This window comes from Arachis hypogaea, chromosome 5, assembly GCF_003086295.3.
Source record: "Arachis hypogaea cultivar Tifrunner chromosome 5, arahy.Tifrunner.gnm2.J5K5, whole genome shotgun sequence".
NCBI classification, from domain to species: Eukaryota; Viridiplantae; Streptophyta; class Magnoliopsida; order Fabales; family Fabaceae; genus Arachis; species Arachis hypogaea.
The window spans coordinates 7793771-7814239 of NC_092040.1; the positions used below are offsets into that span (position 1 = coordinate 7793771).

At 30.5% G+C, this 20469-nt stretch overlaps 1 protein-coding gene across 4 annotated transcripts; it reads left to right on the forward strand.

The window, feature by feature from the left end:
- Positions 1-934: 934 nt before the first annotated feature.
- LOC112800556 (uncharacterized) lies at positions 935-4983 on the forward strand. Of its 4 annotated transcripts, none has more exons than XM_025842883.3 (10): positions 935-1396; positions 1506-1568; positions 1738-1822; positions 2081-2140; positions 2350-2431; positions 2671-2722; positions 3660-3772; positions 3858-3927; positions 4391-4476; positions 4560-4983. In XM_025842883.3, exons 1-10 carry the CDS (start codon positions 1058-1060, stop codon positions 4600-4602), a joined length of 993 nt encoding a protein of 330 aa, XP_025698668.1. In that variant the 5' UTR covers positions 935-1057; the 3' UTR covers positions 4603-4983. The 4 variants fall into 4 exon arrangements, with proteins under 4 accessions (XP_025698668.1, XP_072092756.1, XP_072092757.1 ...); XM_025842885.3 differs by having other exon boundaries at positions 936-1396; positions 2353-2431; XM_072236655.1 differs by having other exon boundaries at positions 4391-4734.
- The last annotated feature ends 15486 nt before the right edge of the window (positions 4984-20469 follow it).

Consider the following 20469-nt stretch of genomic DNA (forward strand, 5'->3'; position numbering starts at 1 on the left):
CCGTTGCCACCCCTAACTGTATGCATTTATGACAAATGTTAATGCTTTCTAAAAAAAGAGTGAGTGCAGCATTTTTTTAAATTTTAAATCTAAATTCTAAATCTTAAATTTTAAATTTTAAATTCTAAAATTAAAATTCTAAATTTTAAATCCTAAATTATGAATACAAAATTTTAAATAATAAATTTTAAATTTAAATTATTGATATAAAATATAATAAATAAAAAAGTTAAAATTGATTTAATTAACAAGAAATACAACACTTCTCATTTAGCAAAGAATGTTTAAGTTTATAGGTAACGTTTGTTTTGAGATACTGAGATTTAGTATTATGTTTGTTGATTCTAATTTAATTTGTACAAAGGATAAAATTGAAATTAATTAATTGAAATGAAGGTATTTTAGATATAAAATGTTATTAAAGTTTCAGTTTCTGTCCCTAAAATTTCAGTAGTATTTCAGTATCTCAAAAAAATAGAGACACAGGAGACTAAAATTTTTAGAGATAGAGACTGAAACTTTAATAACATTTTATACCTAAATACCTTCATTTTAATTAATTAATTTCAATTTTATCCATTGTACAAATTAAATTAAAATTTTATTCTTGTTTCAATTTTTGTCTCCCACTTTACACTAAATAAAATAATAAAACTTATTTTAATTTCTATCTCTTAGTCTCTTGTCTCTCTATCTCAATCTCAATCTCAATCTCAGTAAACAATTGATTAACAAAAATAACAATCTCTTTTAGGATGGGCTTTGTAATGTGATGATCCATTGCTACTTAATCCGTAGCCTTAGCCCTTAGCCCTTAGCCCAAACTTTCTCAGCAGAAAACGAAACCCGCTAAACCCCTGACCAAAAACACCCGCCAAAAAACAGTTCCGAAACAGAATTATTTTTATTTTTAAATTGAATGATTATTGTTTTTTGATAAAGAAGAAAAAACAAAGAGGAACAGGCAGCTAGTTTTCTGGTAAAGGGAAGAATTTTGAGAATTTGTAGCTTCTATATTTTCTAGGGCTAAATTTTTTGCCTGAGCTTCGAATTCGAAATGGACGACATGGCTGCGTACTACTCACAGCCCACTTATCAGTATTACCAGCACCCTCCTCCCCCGCCCATCGTCGCGGTGGTGCCTCCCCCGCCGGGAGCGGCTCACCCGCCGGTGCACCACCTCCACACGCAGTACGTGCCTCACCCGCAGACGCCTCCGCCAATGTTCGCCTCATACGGCCCTCCGATTCCTCCTCAATCCCCCGGCAACGAGGTTCGCACTCTCTTCGTGGCTGGTCTCCCCGAAGACGTGAAGCCCCGCGAAATCTACAATCTCTTCCGCGAGTTCCCTGGATACGAATCCTCTCACCTTCGAAACCCTACCAATTCCTCTCAGGTTTCATCACTACACTTTTTTTTTTCTCTCACTCTCCGTTTCACGTTTCTTTTCTTTTCTTTTTTTTCTTTAAATGGTTATTTTATTGATTTGTTATTACTGGTAGCAGCCATTTGCTTTTGCTGTGTTCGCCAATCAGCAGTCAGCAATCATGGCAATGCATGCTCTCAATGTAAGCATCTTAATCCTAATGTGATATTTTTGTGTGTTTGATTTTATGCTTAAGTGGTAATGAAAATTCGTGTTTAGTTGTTCGGCTTGATATGTTCTTTTCATGTGGTTGCTATGTAATTGCTATCTTAAACTTCAATTGGTTTGTTTGTTTGTTTGTTTTCTTGCAGGGGATGGTATTTGATCTTGAAAAGGAGTCAACTCTTTATATTGATCTTGCAAAATCCAACTCCAGAGCTAAGCGCACAAGGATAGGTACCTAACCACCTCTTCTTTTAGCCATTCGAGGGGAAGAAACAAGATTATAATCCAAATATTAGCTCATATATTTCTAGTCCTTGTGGGTGCACATGCCTTTGTTAGTCAAATAACCAGAATGAAAGCATATTGGTTGAAAACGGTTATTTTTCTTACTGATTTTTTTGGGCCTTGTCTTTAATTGAATTATTTTTATCTCTTGCATTTCGTGTACTTACAATTAAATTTTATTGATTGGCTGACCTTGACAAGCAGATGATGAGAGAGCTGGCTCAGATAAGAAAGCTAGAGGATCATGGGCGACTTCAGATTCTGGTAAGATGATGTTGTTAGCTTGTTTTAGTGCACAAGATGTTCTTGATGTATGTAGCTTGTGTGAACACTTTTCAGTTTAGTGTTGTGGCGTTGTTATGTGCAACTCAATGTCTAATCTCTTGCTTGGAGACCAGTTAACTACTGACCACACGAAAGACACTTTTACCTATGAGCTCACTTTGCACATGTTTTGCACTCTCCGGCACTAGCAGGTGTTAGCAGCATTCACATGCCTGGAATGGGTAATTCTGCTTTCAACACGAACACGATTGGTTATCCATCTGCACAAAGGTCATCTGCACTACTTAATCACAGCTTTATTATGTGGGAGTGATTGCTTCTTATTCACCCAAAAATAGCACAGTTTTCGAATTGAAATGTTAGTCTAGCCTCAATTGGGGAACCCTGTCTCTACCGGAAGAAAAATACATTCGTCACTATGGCATGTCATGGTTTCATTTTGTCAATAGTTCTGTTGCATTAGCATTTTGTGCTATCTCATCTTATTTGTTTATTTGTTCTTTGAGTAGTCGCGGAAATGCTGACGGTAACACTCTGAATGATGGTGTATTTGCAAATCTGGTTAGTGCTATGAAATATGAAGTACTTACTTTATCCATTTTTATACATCATCTGGAATTGTTTCCACACTATTATAGTATTATGTGCTTCAAATAGTTATACCATTTAGTTTTATTCACACTCTTGTCATCCTCTTAAGATGCATGCAAAAGTTCTATTTTCCTTAGCCTGCTATCTCCCTTATTTTTTTATTGTTATTATTAGTTATTGCATTGATCTTAAGTAATAATTCAAAGACAATAGCTATTTCTCGCATGCAATTATCAATTGTGCCACTTCGTAATAAATGATCTGTGTCTTTCAATTATAGACAAATAGTATTCTATTTTTGTTGCTAGCGAGTATTCACATGATAATTTGATCTAGTTTTTTCCGTGATTGAATATCAAGCATTACAATGGGCCTGGGGGATGTAGTCATAGGTGGAATTTTATATTGAGTATGTTGGATGATGGTAAGTTAAATTTGTAGAGTGAGTTTCTATCATAGGATTCAACAGTTGCCAATAGAAGATGCCACTTGAGCTATGCTCTTGAGTGGAAACTTTCCCTTTTATTCCAACTTTTTATAAGCTTCTTTACTCAGACAGTATAAATACTTATGATGACTGTATAATTTGGGTAAAAAAAAAATAGGTCCTTTAGTTGATTAGGTGGTTGTTGTTCAGACTAATGCATTATGTGATTATCATGTTACTTTTCTGAAGAACACTATGAATGCCTTTTCTTCATCCCCAACATGCATCTGGCCCCATTTGTTTGCTGTTAGGAAAATGTGGGGTTGGTCACTCATATCAGCATGTTGTATTATGGTCCAATTGTTGCGTCTAATCATGCCTATTATTGTTATCTCATGCATTGGGAGCAATATTTCATTTTAAAACTGTTGCATAATTCACTTAAACTAACTGTTTTCTTTTGTATCTTTATTTGGACAGAAAAAGTGTTCAACTCCTTACATTCCACAAAATTCGACCCCATGTGCAACATTATTTGTGGCTAATTTAGGGCCATCTTGTAATGAACAAGAGCTCATGCAGGTGTTTTCTAGGTTAGTGTATATTTATCAGGTGAATGCGAATTATTTCCTATTTGTGGAGACTGTAAAAGCTGAATTTTATTTTACCTAATATCAGATACCCTGGATTTTTGAAACTGAAGATGCAGAGCACATATGGGGCTCCAGTTGCATTTGTTGATTTCCAGGTCTTCCCCCTTCTCTCTCTCTCTCTCTCTCTCTCTCTCTCTCTCTCTCTCTCTCTCTCTCTCTCTCTCTCTCTCTCTAAAATGCTTTCCCATTCGCTGCCTGTTATTTTTGTACCGCATATTTGACAATTAAACAAATGGGAGAATAGGACGTTCCTTCCTGTGTCCATTTAAAAAAGTAAATAGACATCATATGTAATGATGGTAAACACTTGAAAATCTGTTTAAAAAAAAATGCATAAAATTAGATTCCACCCTGTTATGCCTAGATAAAATCCATGGATTGCCATGTTGGACTTAGCATGATTGTTCATAGACGTGTATGGAACAGTCTTGTAAACCATAACCCTTAAATTTCTGAATCTGATTCTACAATTCAAGGGGAAGGCAATTTCCCTCCCTTGAATATTTTCCTCCAAATCCCGTTTAGTTTAGTTTCCAATCCCTGTTTGGTCATGTGCAGGATGTTAATAGCTCAAGTGAGGCTCTACACAATCTACAAGGCACCATTCTTCATTCCTCAGCAGCTGGCGAGGGAATGCGATTAGAGTATCCTTTTGTCACCTCTTCTGCATATTCTTCCTTTCTCAATAATCTCCAATGTTTGGTATTTGCTTAATATGGACTTTCAGATATGCAAAATCTCGGATGGGTATGCGGAAGAAGCGGAAGTAAGTTTGATAATTAAAATGTGAAAAAGGCAAAAGGCAATGTGATGGAAGAATCGCTGGTGAGAAACCCTTGTGTCTGGTTTGCGTTATCAATTCAACTCCGCGGACATTTTCGGGCACAAGAGCATGGAAGCAAGCTGAAATGCTAACCATTGAAAGTTAGGGCAGTGTTAGTTTCCGACCTATTATCTCTTCTTTTTTGGCGGCTTCTTTGTTTTTTTTTTGGTTTTGTGGGCCCGGGGGTGTGGGGTTTAGGGTTTAGGGTGGGGACTGAAGCTGTGTTATAATGTTATGATGCTTTGTGATATTTGTAGTTCAATATAATTTTGGTCATTGGACATATAATGGCAACATTCGACATTTTATTAATATTGCATTTGCGTTACTTGCTTTATTGGGTAAAACGAGGTACGTAGTGGAATGGTGGTAGAACTAATTTTATAACTTCGTATTGTATTTTTAAATTAGTATGGTCAAATAGCTTTGATTTATGATGTCTTAATAATGTTCAACTATAAAGTGTAAAAGTAATAATGTTCGAGTACCTCATCCAATTCAGAAGTTCATAAAACTAAACTAGCAAGTTCAGCGAGTTGATTCGGTTCTTTTAAAAAATTATTACTGTTGTAAAATAAATAAATAAATAAGGAAGACAAAATAAATATAAAATAAAGAGGTGTAAATAAATAATTCTAGTATTAATATTTATCATAATTAATATTTTAATATAATAAAAATTATTCATATATATATATATATATATATATATATATATATATATATATATATATATATAGAAGAGTATTTGTAATTGTTATTGGTTGTGTCATTTGCTTCATATCACGCTTCTATTTATATGCATATAAAAGCTATGCTTTCAAACGTAATTAAATTTGGTCTTGTCTTGATAAGCTTAACTTTTATATTGGAAAAGTTAGCCGCCTAAAATTGTGAAGGAAGTCACAATTCATTAAATGGGCATCCACCCATGTATATCACAACAATTACATAATTTTAGGGGTTAAGTATGATTTTGGTTCCTAAGATTATGTTTGATTGAAAAGAAAGAAATAGAGAGAAAGGAAAGAAAGAAAATGAAAGAAATTGAGTGGATTTTTATTTTTCTTAGATGTGTTTGGATGGAAGGAAAATAAGAAGAAAAAAATGTTATAAAAAAATAATTTTACTCTTTTTTTCTTCTCAAAGATAAATGTTATTTTATTAATATAAAATAAAAGTGTTTCCATAAGGAAGTACAAAAGAATTGGGTATTCCCATTTATCACCAACTGTGACTGAAAGACTAAGCGCTTAAAGAAGAGTAAAGTAAGAGTAAAGAAAATTAGCAGCATCTATCAGGTATGGCTCACGAGTTCACGCACTAAATTGCTGGCTTTTTTCACTATCTCTGGTGCCGGGCTTATTACCTTCTCAAAAACACACCGATCCCTCTCAAAAATAATTTTACTCTTGTATTATAAAATATATTGAAAAAAATGAAGGGGTAATATTGGAAGTAGAGAGAGAAAATTAGTTTTCTCTCCATTTTTCTTTCTAATATTGGAGAGAAAAATTTTTTCAATCCCTTTTCTTTCCTTTCTTATTTCTCTCTTCAACCAAACAAAGAAAAATAATCATTTTTCTTCCCATTTTTTTCCTCCATTTTTTTCTTTCCATTTTCCCTTCAAACAAACATAGCCTAAGGTTGTAGACAGAAAATATTTTTCGTCTCCAACTTTTTTCATACAAAATCGTCCCTAATGTGCAGCATAATTTTAAAATCGTCCTTCGAACCAAAATACTCTTCTCATCTTCTTCTTCATCACATCATCTCTTCTTCTTCATCAAAAGCAAAAACAGCACCAGCCCTTTCCCTCCTACCTGGACTCCCCCTCCTCCCTCTCCCCCACTGTCAAAATCATCTGTCACATCATCGCCACCACTCCCTCTCACTCCATCGAAAAATGTTTCCATGACTCCTTCCTCTCAATCACTCCTTTCAACGTTGAGCACCTAGCCTCGCAGCACCTCACCCTCGCCGCGACGCTCCTGGCCCACACACTTGTGTTCCTCGTCGTCGTTGGGGAGCTGGTGGTGGTGGTTGTGTTTGCATCGCGCCTCCCTTTTTCTTTCCTTCCCTCCTTTTCTTGTTAATATTTTGTTTTGATGATGATGATGATGATGATGATTTTTTTATTTCTTGTTAATGATGATGGTTTTGGTGATAAATTTTTGTTTTGATTTTAATTTATTTGAGGTTATTGTTGAAGGTTGTTTCTTAATGCAGATGGTAATGGAGTGGTAGTGGATGGGGTGGTGGTGGTGGTAAGAAGAGAGAAAAGGAGTATTTTTATCATTTAAAAAACTAATCTATCTAAAAAGATGATTTTAAAACTACCATTGAACCTTAGAGACAATTTTATATGTAAAAAAAGGTTAGAGACGAAAAAAAATTTTCTGCTTGAACTATAGCCTATAGGGACCAAAATATACTTAACCCTAATTTTAGTGATTTTCTTTTTACTCAATATCTATATAAATAAAAAGAATTATACCACATTCATATATTTTTACCAAAATTATCTAAAATTTTAAAAATTAATATATATATATATATATATATATTATTCCGAGGGTTACCTGAAATATTGATTTGGTTCTTAACGTGAGGTCCAGATCTCTTTGTATAACAGTGTCCAACTTGTTGATGCCAAGGTGTCGCTTGTCCGAGTTCTTCGTGAGGAGGTGGAGGGGGGTAGTACTTGACTACTTGTAAGAGACTCCGATACTTAAGTTCGCAAGGACTTGAGGCAAATTTTTTATTCGATTCGAACATGAGTATACCTGAAGGGTGTCAATGTATTTATAGTAGAGAGTTGATGACCACCTTTGTCGGAGTAGTTCCATCTTTCATGATGGATAACCATTCCTTTGATCTCAAAGAGTTTGTTAGGATCTATCTTTTAGGAAGATAGAGATAGTGGGAGAGATTTGGGGAGACCATTACTTATCAAATAAGTACAAATGGGCCCTTTCACTCTGTCCAACCTCTTAAGGAGATTGGATATTTGGTAGAGGCCATCATTTGGGGTGGGCCTTTTGTCTTTGTTGGGCTTGGATTTGTTTATTGAGCTAAGGTATGAATAGTCCCCTACTTGAGTCCTGATCCTTTTGTAGGTCGGGCTCAAGCATTCTGGGACTTCTGTTTAGACGTCGGGTGTTTTAAAGTTCTTGAAAATTTTGGCTCGCACGATCTCTTCTATGAATGGGTCTTCTCTGCCTAGAGGACTTTCTTCCCGATCCGCTTGGATATTTCGATTGCGAAGGTCGGCTTCTAACTTCAAGAGCTTTTCTTCCAGCTCCCTTTGTCACCTTACCTCTCTCCGCAGTTTTTTTCTGCTTTCCGTTGTTGTTCCGACTCATACTTGAGTTGTTCTAGCCGATCTTGCTAGCCTCGGACGAGACCCAGTATTTCGGCTGTTTGTGGGGGTTCTTCCTTTTCAAGGTGACAGACTTCCGAATGAATCCACCTTGGTTGGGGGTTTGCTGATGGTCCTTCCCCATGAGGATCATGCGTCTGGTGTGGAGAAGGTAGTATAATGGCATTGCCCTCTAGTTGGGGTTCGGCTTTAGATTCAGATGCCGTGTGGCCGTCTTCATGCTAGTGGTCCGCCATTATTATAAGGTAAAGTCCAAGTCCCCGACAACGACGTCAATGTTCCGAAGGTTACCTGAAACGTTGATTTGGGACTGAACGTGAGGTCCAGATCCCTTTGTATGGCAGCGTCCGACTTGTTGATGTCGAGGTGCCGCTTGTCTGAGTTTCTCACGAGGAGGTAGGGGGTGGTACCTGTAAGAGAATGCAATGCTTAGGTTAGCAAGGGTTTTAGACAGGTTTTTTAGTAGATTCGAATGTGGGTATACTTGAGGGGTTTCATTGTATTTATAGTAGAGAGTTGATGACCACCTTTGTTGGAGTAGTTTCATCTTTCATGATGGATAATTGTTCCCTTTATTTTAGAGAGTTTGTTAGGATCTATCTTTTAGGAAGATAGAGATAGTGAAAAAGATTTGGAGAGGCAATTACTTATTCAGATAAGTATAAACAGGCCCTTTCGTTGTGTCCAATCTCTTAAAGGAGGTTAGATATTTGGTAGAAACCATCCTTTAGAATGAGTCTTTTGTCTTTGTTGGACCTAATTTTCTTTATTGAGTCAGGACATATATATATATATATATATATATATATATATATATATATATATATATATATATATATATATATATATATATATATATATATGTGGCAAAAGAGATTATATATCTAAAGGCCTAAACAAATCTATTTCTTTCTATTCAATTCGAATCTATTTAATTCACAAATTAAATGAGTCTAATTAAATTGAACAATTTTTAAGACTTGATTTAGTAAAGTTTTTTCTTTTTAAAAGTAGCTTATAAAATCTGTCTTTTAAAAGCCAAATTTTTAAAAAATGCACTACTTGCATTTGGTAAAATCAAACTAAAAATAATTTTTGATAAATACAAATATCATAATTTTATTTGGTAAAATAACTTTTAAAAATAAAAAAGAGTATAATAGACATATATAAAATAAAAAGAATATTTTTGTGCTAATAACTAATAAAAATAATTTTGAATATTTATTATTATATATAATTATATTAGATTTTTTAATTTTTATAAGTATAAACTAACTTTAAAAAATTCTCCCTTAAATATTTTTAAAAGTATTTTTAATTTTTAAAAATTATAAGTATAAATACATAAATTTTTAGTTTACCAAAAACACAAAATAAAATATTTATATTTTTTAATTTTTTTTTTATCAAACTAAATCTAAATAAATTGTGACCTATACTTGTTGATTTTTATGAGCTATCCGTAGATGACTTGCAAATTGTCGCTAGTCTTGGAAGCAAAACTTCGATAAATCCATTTATTGGGAGCAAAATTTTTTAAGGATCAAAATAATTGTTTTAGTTAATTTAATCTATTGGGATGGAATTGTGAATAAGAGCGAAAATAATGAAAAGAATAAGGGTAGTGGTGATGGCAGATAGCTTGGAAAAAAATTAATAAAAATAGAATATGTCATTGGCGGTGGCACATTGCATGAAAGAATAATAATAACAATAAAATACTCAATCGGTGGTCGCCGATTACCAGAAATAAAAAATAGAAAGAGGAATTAATAATAACGCTATTTGACCGAGGTTGTAAACAAATAGTTAGTGTAGTGTTAACTTAGCTTACAATATTTTGGTCCCTACCTCATACCCTTTGTGTACACAGACACACTCTAAATTAAAAGAATAAAAAATTATCGTAGTTAAATAAATTAACGGATTTGCTACTCATTTAAATATTTTTATCAAATAAATCTAATTAAATTAATCTAATTTCAATAAAAATTACTTACATAATATATATAAAAATCATGCATTTCTTTTTTTTGTATTTTTTTATATATTTTTTTATTATCGTTATTTTATTTCTACTGTTAGTTGGTACAATGATTTTATTTATTTATTTATTTTTTGCCTCTTTCTCCTGATAGTTATTGATGCATGTTTTTTTTTTATTTTTTTTATATTTATTAAAAAGATGAAATAAAAAAAAGATGATAATGATAAAGAAAAAAGAAGGAGAGAGTTTTAAATGATGAAGAATATATAAAAAATAGCACTAAAATTTTTTAATCGTAACACAGAAAACTTTTTAATTTTTACACTGAAAATTTTTAACTGTAACACAAATTTTTATTTAAAGGTGAAATAAGAAAAATGACGATGATGATGATCAGGAGAAAAAGAGGAGGAGGAGGAGGAGAAAGAGAAGGAGGAAAAATTTTAAATTATGCAGAATTTATTAAAAATAGTTCTGAAAAAGAAGATGATGATAATGAAGAAAGAGGAGGAAAAAAAAAAGAGGAAAAAAGATGAAGAAAAAGAAAAAAAAAGGAGGAGGAGGAGAAGGAAAAAAAAGTAGAGGAAGAAGAGAAAAAAGAGGAAGAAAAAAAAAGAGAAGGAGAAGGAGGTGGAAAAAAAAGATGATGACGATCACGACGATGATGATGATAACGACGACAACAATGAAGGTGGAGAAAAAGGAGGAGGAAAAAGAAGTACGGGAATGAGAATGTAAAAAATCCATATATATAAATTTAATTTAGTTGGATTTGATTAAAAAAATAATTATCAGACATTTCTAGTAACTTAATATCCTTTCTATATATAATTACTCATGAAATTTTTCGGTTTTACTGAGTATAGTTGTAAGAACCGAATTGGTGATTAAATCGGTTAAGTTATTAATTCATTGATTATTGGTTTAACCGATAAATTATTAATTAAACCGATAAAATCGGTGTCTCGTAAATAAAAAATATAAAATAATTAAAAATTTAAAAAATTAAAATACATATCTTCACCAATATTTTAAGAATAATCAAATCTCAAATTTTAAAATAATTAATTCAAAGATAGATATAAAATTAGTTAATACTACTACAATAATATCTTAATTTAACAAAATAGTATTTTATTTTGTGCTCTACCTTCTATACTTGATTGTGTTTGAAAGATGGCAGCATTAAAGTTTAGCTTCATTTTTGTGCCATTGTTTCCTAATGTTGTGATCATTTGCATTATCTTTCTAAACTCTTTCAATGTCCATTCTTTGATGATGTTATTGAATAATTTAACGAGGCATTACATATGCCACGTTTAATAACTCTCTCTCAGAATAGAAATATGAAGACATTAAACATAAAAATCAATTTGGAGTAGAGATAAATACAAAATCATACATCCTATTTTTATTCTGGGATAAAATTTGACTAATTTTCTGTTCATCGAATTTTTTTTTATCTTGTGCTTGGTTTTTAACTCTATTATATCTGTCCAGGCATATATTAAAGACAAAAAAAAATTAATTTATTTGTGTTAGTCGAAAAATATGTTTGACTAAATTGAACTGATTTAAAATATTAAAGCATTGATTGGAAGTTAACTAATACAGATTTGATTTTGTACACCTTGTTAAAAGGAGCAAGTCTAATTGAAAAGGAATTTAAATGAGAAATCGAATGGTTGTTCGAAATAATGAATCAAACGGTTGCTCAAGTAAAAGAGTTGAGGGCTTTCACCACGTGAGGAATTAATGAATAACGTTTTATTGGCAAAAGAGCGGGAACGGTTATCAGGGAGTGCGCGTACAAGATAACATTGTATAATTAATGATCGGTTACAGAAGTAGACTGTAAATATTAGAAAGTTTTAGGGAATAAAAGTTAAAACTTTGTTTCAAAAATTACTCATGCACTCTCATATTTTAAAGACTTTCTGAGTTTATCTTGAGTCAATTATCTATAGGGTTTCTTCCACATGTCTTTATTTTTCATTTAAATTTCCTCTAAACTTTATCTTTCAAGCAAGTTTATCTTTCAAGTTAATTTATGTTTCAAGCAATGTTTAAAGGCCAATTCTATGGTACCTTTTGTTTGGTGTCTAACTTTTGCCTAAATTACTTTTTATAATAACTTTAAAATATTTAAATTTTTTTAAATTTTTTACTTTCAAATCTAAAATTAATTATTTTACCTATTTTAGTAATTAGGCAATACCTTTTAGACACCATAGCAAACACCATGTTTAAATTTCAAATGCAATTTACATTTCAATACCTTTAATTTTCATGTCAAAGCCCTTTGATCCAGTCGAAGGCACCTTTACCGCTTTCTTTAAATTTCAACACAACATTTTCGATTTCGACCAATTTCCTTTTTGAATTTATTGTTTTTAATTTCTTTTATCTTTTTATAATTTTTATTTTCTCGTCATTTCAACACTCGTCTAATCGAAGACACTTTGATACACTTATAGAAAACTGGTACCTGCAAAAGAGGAGTTAGTTTCGCTCCCTGACCATTAGAATCGAACCACCATCGATTTGCTAAAAATCGACAAAACAGTTTGTTGATACTTTTTCTTGCACTTATGAACAAATAGCTTTACTGAAGTTATTTATGTGTTTCCAATGTTTTTTGAAATAACCTCCTGAAGTTATGCAATAATATTTTTAGTGCTCATTATGCTTCTGAAATTGACAGGATTTCGCATTAATTAACAAATTCAACAAGTTATAATCAACAATATAATATAAATAGATTTATAATCAACAATTCAGCATCATTAATTAGTTATTCACTCACTTAATCAAATTAAATCCAACTGAATAACAAAAAAAAAAACAGAAAGAATGTATTTCACTTTCACTTCACGAAAGTACAAAAGTAAGGAGACCAGCCTGGATGAGCACAGCAAAGCAGACTCTGACGAGGGAGAGGTAGCAGCGACAGAGAAGACGCGACGACAACGACAAGAGACGAGGAGCAAGAAGACGCGATGAGGCAGGTTGCTTGCGAGCCAAAGATACGATGGCACAGGAGAGCCACAGATGCGACATTGTCGGAGATGCACTGAAGCCGGCAACGAAGCAGAGGAGACGGCCAGTGATCGTCAGTTCTGAAGTGAGATTCAGAGAGACTGAGAGACTACGGTGTGATGAGGTGAGGAAGAGAGACAGTTTTCGAGCTTCAGGGGAGGGGTTGCCGTTTAGGGCATTAGGCATTAGGGTTAGGATTTTTCCTTTTTTTTTAACGACTAAAACGATGTTGTTTTGGTGAGGAAAAAAAAAGAGAGTTTTAAACCGGCCTAATTACACAAAATTGTCAATTCGGTGATTTTCATCAAAACCGGACAATTCAATCCGATTCTCTCGGATTCTTTATCTTATGCGGTCGAATTACTTAACTGGACTGATCAAGTGACTGATTAGTTGAAAAACAGTCTGTTATCAAACAAAACAGAAAATAATCTCTCACAATTCTAATTTTAAAATCAAAAATAAAAAAATTAACTTAGTTGACTTATACCATAATTAACTTTCTAATTTTTTTTATTAAATTAAGTTGTTCTAATGGATTGAATTCAATAAAATTTTCATCTTTTACGTATGATATATTTTTTTAATGGTTAGAATTTAAAGTTCAAATAAGAATTAAGATGTCTTTTATTGCATAATATTATTGACAATTATTAAATTATACTATATATGTATAAAAAAATAATTATTAAATTAATTATTTATATAAAATAAATATTAAAAATAAATTAAATATTATATATATCTAAATTTATAGTAATCGATATTTTTATATACATATAATATTTTTAATATTTTTAAATTATTGGTCTCACACGTTCATAGAAACAAAACAAAAGTTTGCTTAGAAAAACAGTTGCACCCATCTATTTTCATCAAAAGTTTATATATTATTTAGATAAAAATCTTTAGTGATTGTATGATTATATGTTATTTCAGAATTTTAAGGAAATATTCATAATGATTCTTTTGTGTAATAGCGTCACGTCAGTCGTGTGTGTAGTCTAAGGTCTCCCACCGCCTATGTTTGAAGTCAATGGCCAAAATAATTGTTTTTGAAATTTCGGATAAACCCTGCCTTCATCATCGTTATTGACTCCCAAGGCAAAGCTACGTATGTTCAAAGTCGCTAGAAGCTTCTACTGCTAATTCTAGTATACATTTATAGACACCTGTATGTGTGTAATGCTTGAAAGATGAAAATGAAAACTTGTACCGCATCAAACCATAAAACCTTCAACTAAAAACGGGAATGGTAATAAGATCCAGTATTTTCAACACTTTCTACTTATGCTCATGCTCAATTAATTATCGGCTATAACTTGCTAATAATGTTACATATATAATAATTATATTTTTTTATTCGTTAAATTTTAGAATAATAATTTTATTAAAAAACATAAGTTTAATATTTATAATTTTCATTAGCTAGTTTTATTAAGTGGTTCTCTCACATTTTTTAAACAAAAATCCTAACACAGTGTATGTTGAAAGAAATAAAAAAGGAAAAGGATAGATAGGTTTCTGAATTTAATAAATGAAGGATAATGTAATTCTTCCGTCTATTTGTCTTTCATATATCAAACGGAATTAGCTGACGTGGTTGAAATGGTATTTAGATATCTGTTATGGTGCACGCTGGAAGGGAAATAAAGTTCGAAGAATAAATATGTCATTGATGATGAAAACGACGTCGTTTTGTAAATAAAATTCGAAGGACAAATAAGTTATTGAGAATTTAGTTCATTATGCTTCTATTATGCTTCTATTATGAGAATTTAATTTATGAAATTATGCTTGTATTTTGAAATCTAGTTAACTTATTATATTCTGTAATTTAGATTATTTGTATTAAAATTGCAGAAATTGGACTTGTTCTGTTTCTTCTTTTTTCTTAAATTGTATTAGTTAGCATTAGTTAAAATTAGTGCATTTGTGTATTATATTAGAATTTGTTAAATTGTATTAGTTCAGTTTTCATCATACTAGTAGCATTAGTTAACATCAATTCATTTATGCATCAAATTAGTATTAGTTCACTTGTGCATCATTCATGTATTAATTTAACAATTAACATTAGTATATTTGTGTATTATATTAGAATTTGTTAAATTACATTAGTTCAGTTTTCTCATATCAATAGTATTAGTTAGCATTAATTCATTTATGCATTAAGAGTGCACTAGTTCACTTGTGCATCATTCATATATTAAGTTAACATTAGTACATTCGTGTATTATATTAGAATTTGATAAATTACATTAGTTCATTTTTCTCATACTAGTGGTATTAGTTAGCGTTAGTTCATTTATACATCAAGAATGCATTAGTTTACTTGTGCATTATTTGTGTATTAAAATTTGTTATATCAAGGATCAATTGTTGCTTCGAACTTTATTTGCAAAACGACATCATTTTTATCAGCATTGACCTATTTATCTTTCGAATTTTATTCTCCTTTTAACATGACACCGTAACAAACATCTAAACACCTTTCCAACTATATCAACCAATTTTATTTAGTATATGAAAGATAAATAAACAAAAGAATTAAATTATTTTTTGTTTATTAAAATCAATAATTTTTTATATTTAAATTTTATCAAAAATATATTTATCAAAAAATTAAAAAATCAGAAATCTATCTATCGTCTTCCCAAATAAAAACTAGTGCATGGTTAGAATCATACATGAGAATATAGCTAGCCACCAACGTTAATAGTGTCAACAATATAAAAGAAGTGTAAAAGGAAAAGTCAACGAGAAGCATGCACATTAATTTCACTACAACAAATTCACCTAAATTTGACTTTTCCTTCAATGATGGAAGGGCTGCATTAACCTCCGATCCCTAGGAACAGTAATACTCCAAACACTGCCACACGTTCATTATTTTTTCATAGCTTGCGTATTTATGACTTTAGAATCGGTTCCAACATTTTCCGACAACTCCGACTTAATGCTAACCAATGCTTTCTGCTTTGCTTTTTAGTCCATGTGCCCTCGTACTCCCCTATAGTCCAAGGTTCATGCATGTATAATCTCCGTTTTCCTTCAAATCACATATAATTTACGAGTGTATTTTCAATAAACTCAATAACTTAATCAAAAAACTAAAGTCAATAAATTCCACATGTTTGTGAATTGTGTGTATCAATAATGTTACGTACTGTCTCTTCATGCACTATTAGGTAGCTTTTAAAAGAGGAATAAAAATAAAGAGATTGAGACTGAAAGATAAAAATTAAAAAATAAAAATTGAAATAAGTTTTAATATTATATTTAATATAGAATGAAAGATAGGAATTAAAATAAAAATAAATTTTTAATTTAATTTATATAAAAAATTAAAATTAATTAATTAAAAATAGAATATTTTAGATATAAAATGTATTAAAATTTTAGTTTTTATTTTCAAAATTTTTAGTTTTTTATGTTCTTAGTTTTGAAAATATTGAATACTGAAATTTTGAGAATAAAAATTAAAATTTTAATATCAATTTTTAGACTAACAAATATAATACTAAATCTCAATCTTCATTTCATTACCTCAAAATAAACGACACCTTACTAATAGCACGTTTATATTTTAACTTTTAAATATTATTGAGATGGAGAAAAATATATGAAATTATCGCCAGTCCTTTTTTCAAACAAAAATAAATAAAATATATACTATGCTAGCTAATAATTAATGATGATCTCTTGTATCTATAAGTTTATATTTTGAAAATAAAACATGAGTATCTTATGAGAAGATCAGAAGCAGGTATGTTTTTGACTTTTAAGAGAAGATTTTATCAGAAAAAAGATATTATCCACCACTTAGCTTGTCATCAACCCCTTATCTTTAATTAAACAAAAAACAAACTGGTATTGTCAAATCACCAGATTTTTCATCTAAATTATTTAACAGTGATATTTTAAAAGGTAAAGAGAATATGTATTCTATATAATTTGAATAAATAATATCAAAAATTAATTTTTAATTAGATAATATTAGTTAATTTTTTATTATAAAATTATTAATTTAATTTAATTATTTTCAAAATTTAAAAGTTAACACTAAAATTTAATATAAAAAATATTTAAAAATTGACAGAAATTAACTGAAAAATAATTCCTAGATAAACTCATGTAATCAGTAATGGATCTCTAAAGTTGTTTTTTTGTCTTAAAATTTTCTCAAAACCAAATAATCATATTTTAAGAAACTATAACAAAATATATTTGAAAAGTTTAGACATATATTAAAACAAAATTTTATAATATATATTCTTTAAATGTTTTATTGCCTAATTGATCGAAACAACACTTCAACATATTTTTAATATTGAAAAATATGGTTAAGGATTTTAGATATACATTATTCGAATGCGATAATGTTAGAAAATTATTTTTTAATTTATTTATAATTACAAATTAAATTATTTTATATTTATATAACAGTAATTTTATTTATTATTATAAATATTGAATTAAATTATTATTATTTTTTATTTAAAATTAAATTAAATTATTAAAATCAAAATATTATTTTATTTGGTGTTTAAGATTTAATAAATGCCACAATACACAATTATTTATTTATAGTTTTCCTGGTACTCTTATATTACTATCCATACCTTATCTCAATAGCACGCACTTTCCCATTCAATGATTGATAGTATCATAATATATACGTTACCATCCACTTACCCATAATGTCGTGTAATGTACACAAAAGCTTGCCTAAAGCGTCACAACCAAAGCCCATAATAAGATTTCTTTTGCCGTAAAATCCATAATAAGTTGCTTGTTTGCAAGTTATACTGCAAATTTTCCCCCTCTTAGCTGCTGCTTCTAGAAAAACAAAAGTGAAGGAAAGTTTGCATTTTCTTTCTCGCTTATTTATTTTTCGTCTTGGGTACTATAGTTTTCCTTTTCTTTATTATTATGTCGATGTTCTTAAGCATATTTAAGGGATGCTTTACAACAGTATGCACAATAAACTCCCATATCCCCTCTCCCATTTGTAAGAAGTAGAGAAACTTTTAGAAATGAGAATAGTATTAGTATGTTATGCTTGGTAGGTGTGGACTTGAAATGTATTTTGCTCTCGTGATATGATGGGTCTTTCATATTTTACTTTTCTAGCTAAAGAATACTTTATATTAATGGTGTTGAAGAAAAAAGGAGGAGCAGTCATTGTAATTAGTGTATAATGTGTACAATGAGAGTATTTTAAAAGTTAACATTAAATAATAATAAAATTAATTAATTATAAAATTATTTTTAATTTTAAATACAAAGTAAATAAGGAGTCTAAACAGTCATAAACACCTTCAACCGATCTCCTTCTCCCTCTCTCTTTCTCTCTATCCTCTCTCATCTGCCACGGCGCCGAGTGACCCGAAGCCTTCATCAGTGCTGATCAGAACTGCAGCGCTTAACCTCTTTCGCGCGCGTCTTCCCCGCTGGCAGCAGCTGCTTCGGTCGGCCCCTATCCTGCACTGTTCACCCATTATACGCGTTCGTCTTTCGGCGCCGGCCTGTCTCCGCGTCAGTAGCCTACACCATGTGCGCGCCCTGCGTCCGCCTGGCTCCTGCCTCCTTTGTCAGTCAATTGAAGGCGTGACTATTGGATGGGTCACGGTCGCATTGGTGTTACGGCCTCCTCACACCTACTATCATCGTCTTTTTCTCATTTGTTCAAGTTTTTTTTCTTTTTCTTCATTTTATGGTTATATCAAATCATAAGACTCATATGTCGATCAAATTATACATTTTTTTAATAAAAATTAAATTGTTGGATGATCAGAGTTACTTCTTCTGTTTATTCATCTCCTCCTTCTTCTATTTTAATGGTTAATTTAGGATGGTCATTTTAGTAAGTATGCGAATGGTTATTTTAAATTTTACATAGATAATTATTTTTATTGGATTGGATTTAGTTATATATAATTAAAATATGTTGGATGTTCAATTCATTAGATAAGCAGATGATTATTTTTATTCTTAAGTGAATGGTTATTTTTACTAAGGGTGGGTAGCGTGTGGCAAGTCAAGCAGCGAAGGTGAAATGGGATGATTATTGACGAAGATGGGGTGGCTGTCGGTTGAAAAAGAAGAGGGTATTGGAGTGAAATGTTTTGGTAAATTAGAATTTTGGATGGTTATTTTTTTGAAATAATTAATTAGATTTTTTAAAAATTTAAAATTTAAAATTAAAAATTTTAAAATTTAAAATTTGATGTAAAATAAATGAACGAGAGTTTTTAAATTTAGGATAATCTGTGAAGGAGTTTTTATTATTTATCCATATTAGACTAAATAACTAACACATTATACACATTATTAAAATTTTTCATTATCTTTTTAACGAAATTCAAACAAAAATAATAATTTAATGATGATCCATGTTATAGTTTTAGATTAAAAACTTAAAAGTGTGATTAATGTATATGCTTATTGTACAAAAAATTAAAATATATAAAATAAGGTCAAAACTTTCAAGAGTCGGCATTTATTCTCTTCTCTTATCCATATTCAATGTGCATAATATTCTAATCAAACACTCTCTTCTTTTTCTTTTTTTTTTTTATCGTAACCACGTGATTAATCTTAAATCAATGATAAAAAAAAATTACAAACAAAATATATGTTTAAATTAGGGTTCTATCAAAATAAAAAAAAAGTGATTATTAAGTTTAAACATTAAAAAGAAAGAAAAAGTCAGATATTGATGTCAAAATAAAATCAAATCAAAGATTGAATAAAAAAAAATCAACATAACAATTTCATCTTTATACTATCATTCTAACTTGTTGGAACTACCATCTTTTCTACATACACCATTCGATAAGAAAAAGAAAATAAAAGTTATGTATCTCTTGTTGATTGTTGTAAATCAAAGGCTACAATTGAAACTTAGAGCAAAAGAATGGATCAATGGTTCAAATTTTTGAAGTCAAAGAAAAAAGAAGAAAGTGAAGCAATTAGGTCAGAATTCAAGCCAACTCTACAAGCCATAAATCACTGTGGTTGTTCCATCTCTCTTCTGCGTCTCTGCTTTGAATTTTGGGAAAGAAGAACAAAGTCAAAAGTGTTCAACCAAACTCAAATTTTGGAAGCTTTACCCTTATTTAAAATGGTGTAAACGGTCAGACATTGAAGTAAAGAGAGTGAACACACTATTTAAGTCTTCATAGTTTTCGAACTATATCTTCTTCTCATTCATGGTTTTACATTGAAATTTCTGTTCTTCAGTTTTATCTTTCTTTGTTTTCAATCAATGAAAAAGAAAAATATGAGGTATTAGAAAAAGTTGTTGAGAGAAAATACAAAAAGAATAATTTTGGAGAAAAGTCAGAAATTATGTCGAACTCTTTTGCAGGTATTTCTATTTTGTATTTATGATTTTG

Bases quoted from the DNA above. Each gene is read 5' to 3' on its own strand.
- LOC112800556 (XM_072236655.1), top strand. From the start codon at position 1,058: ATGGACGACATGGCTGCGTACTACTCACAGCCCACTTATCAGTATTAC. The intron at 1,569-1,737 runs GTAAGCATCTTA...GTTTTCTTGCAG, and splicing joins TGGCAATGCATGCTCTCAAT to GGGATGGTATTTGATCTTGA. The intron at 3,928-4,390 runs GTCTTCCCCCTT...GGTCATGTGCAG, and splicing joins TTGCATTTGTTGATTTCCAG to GATGTTAATAGCTCAAGTGA.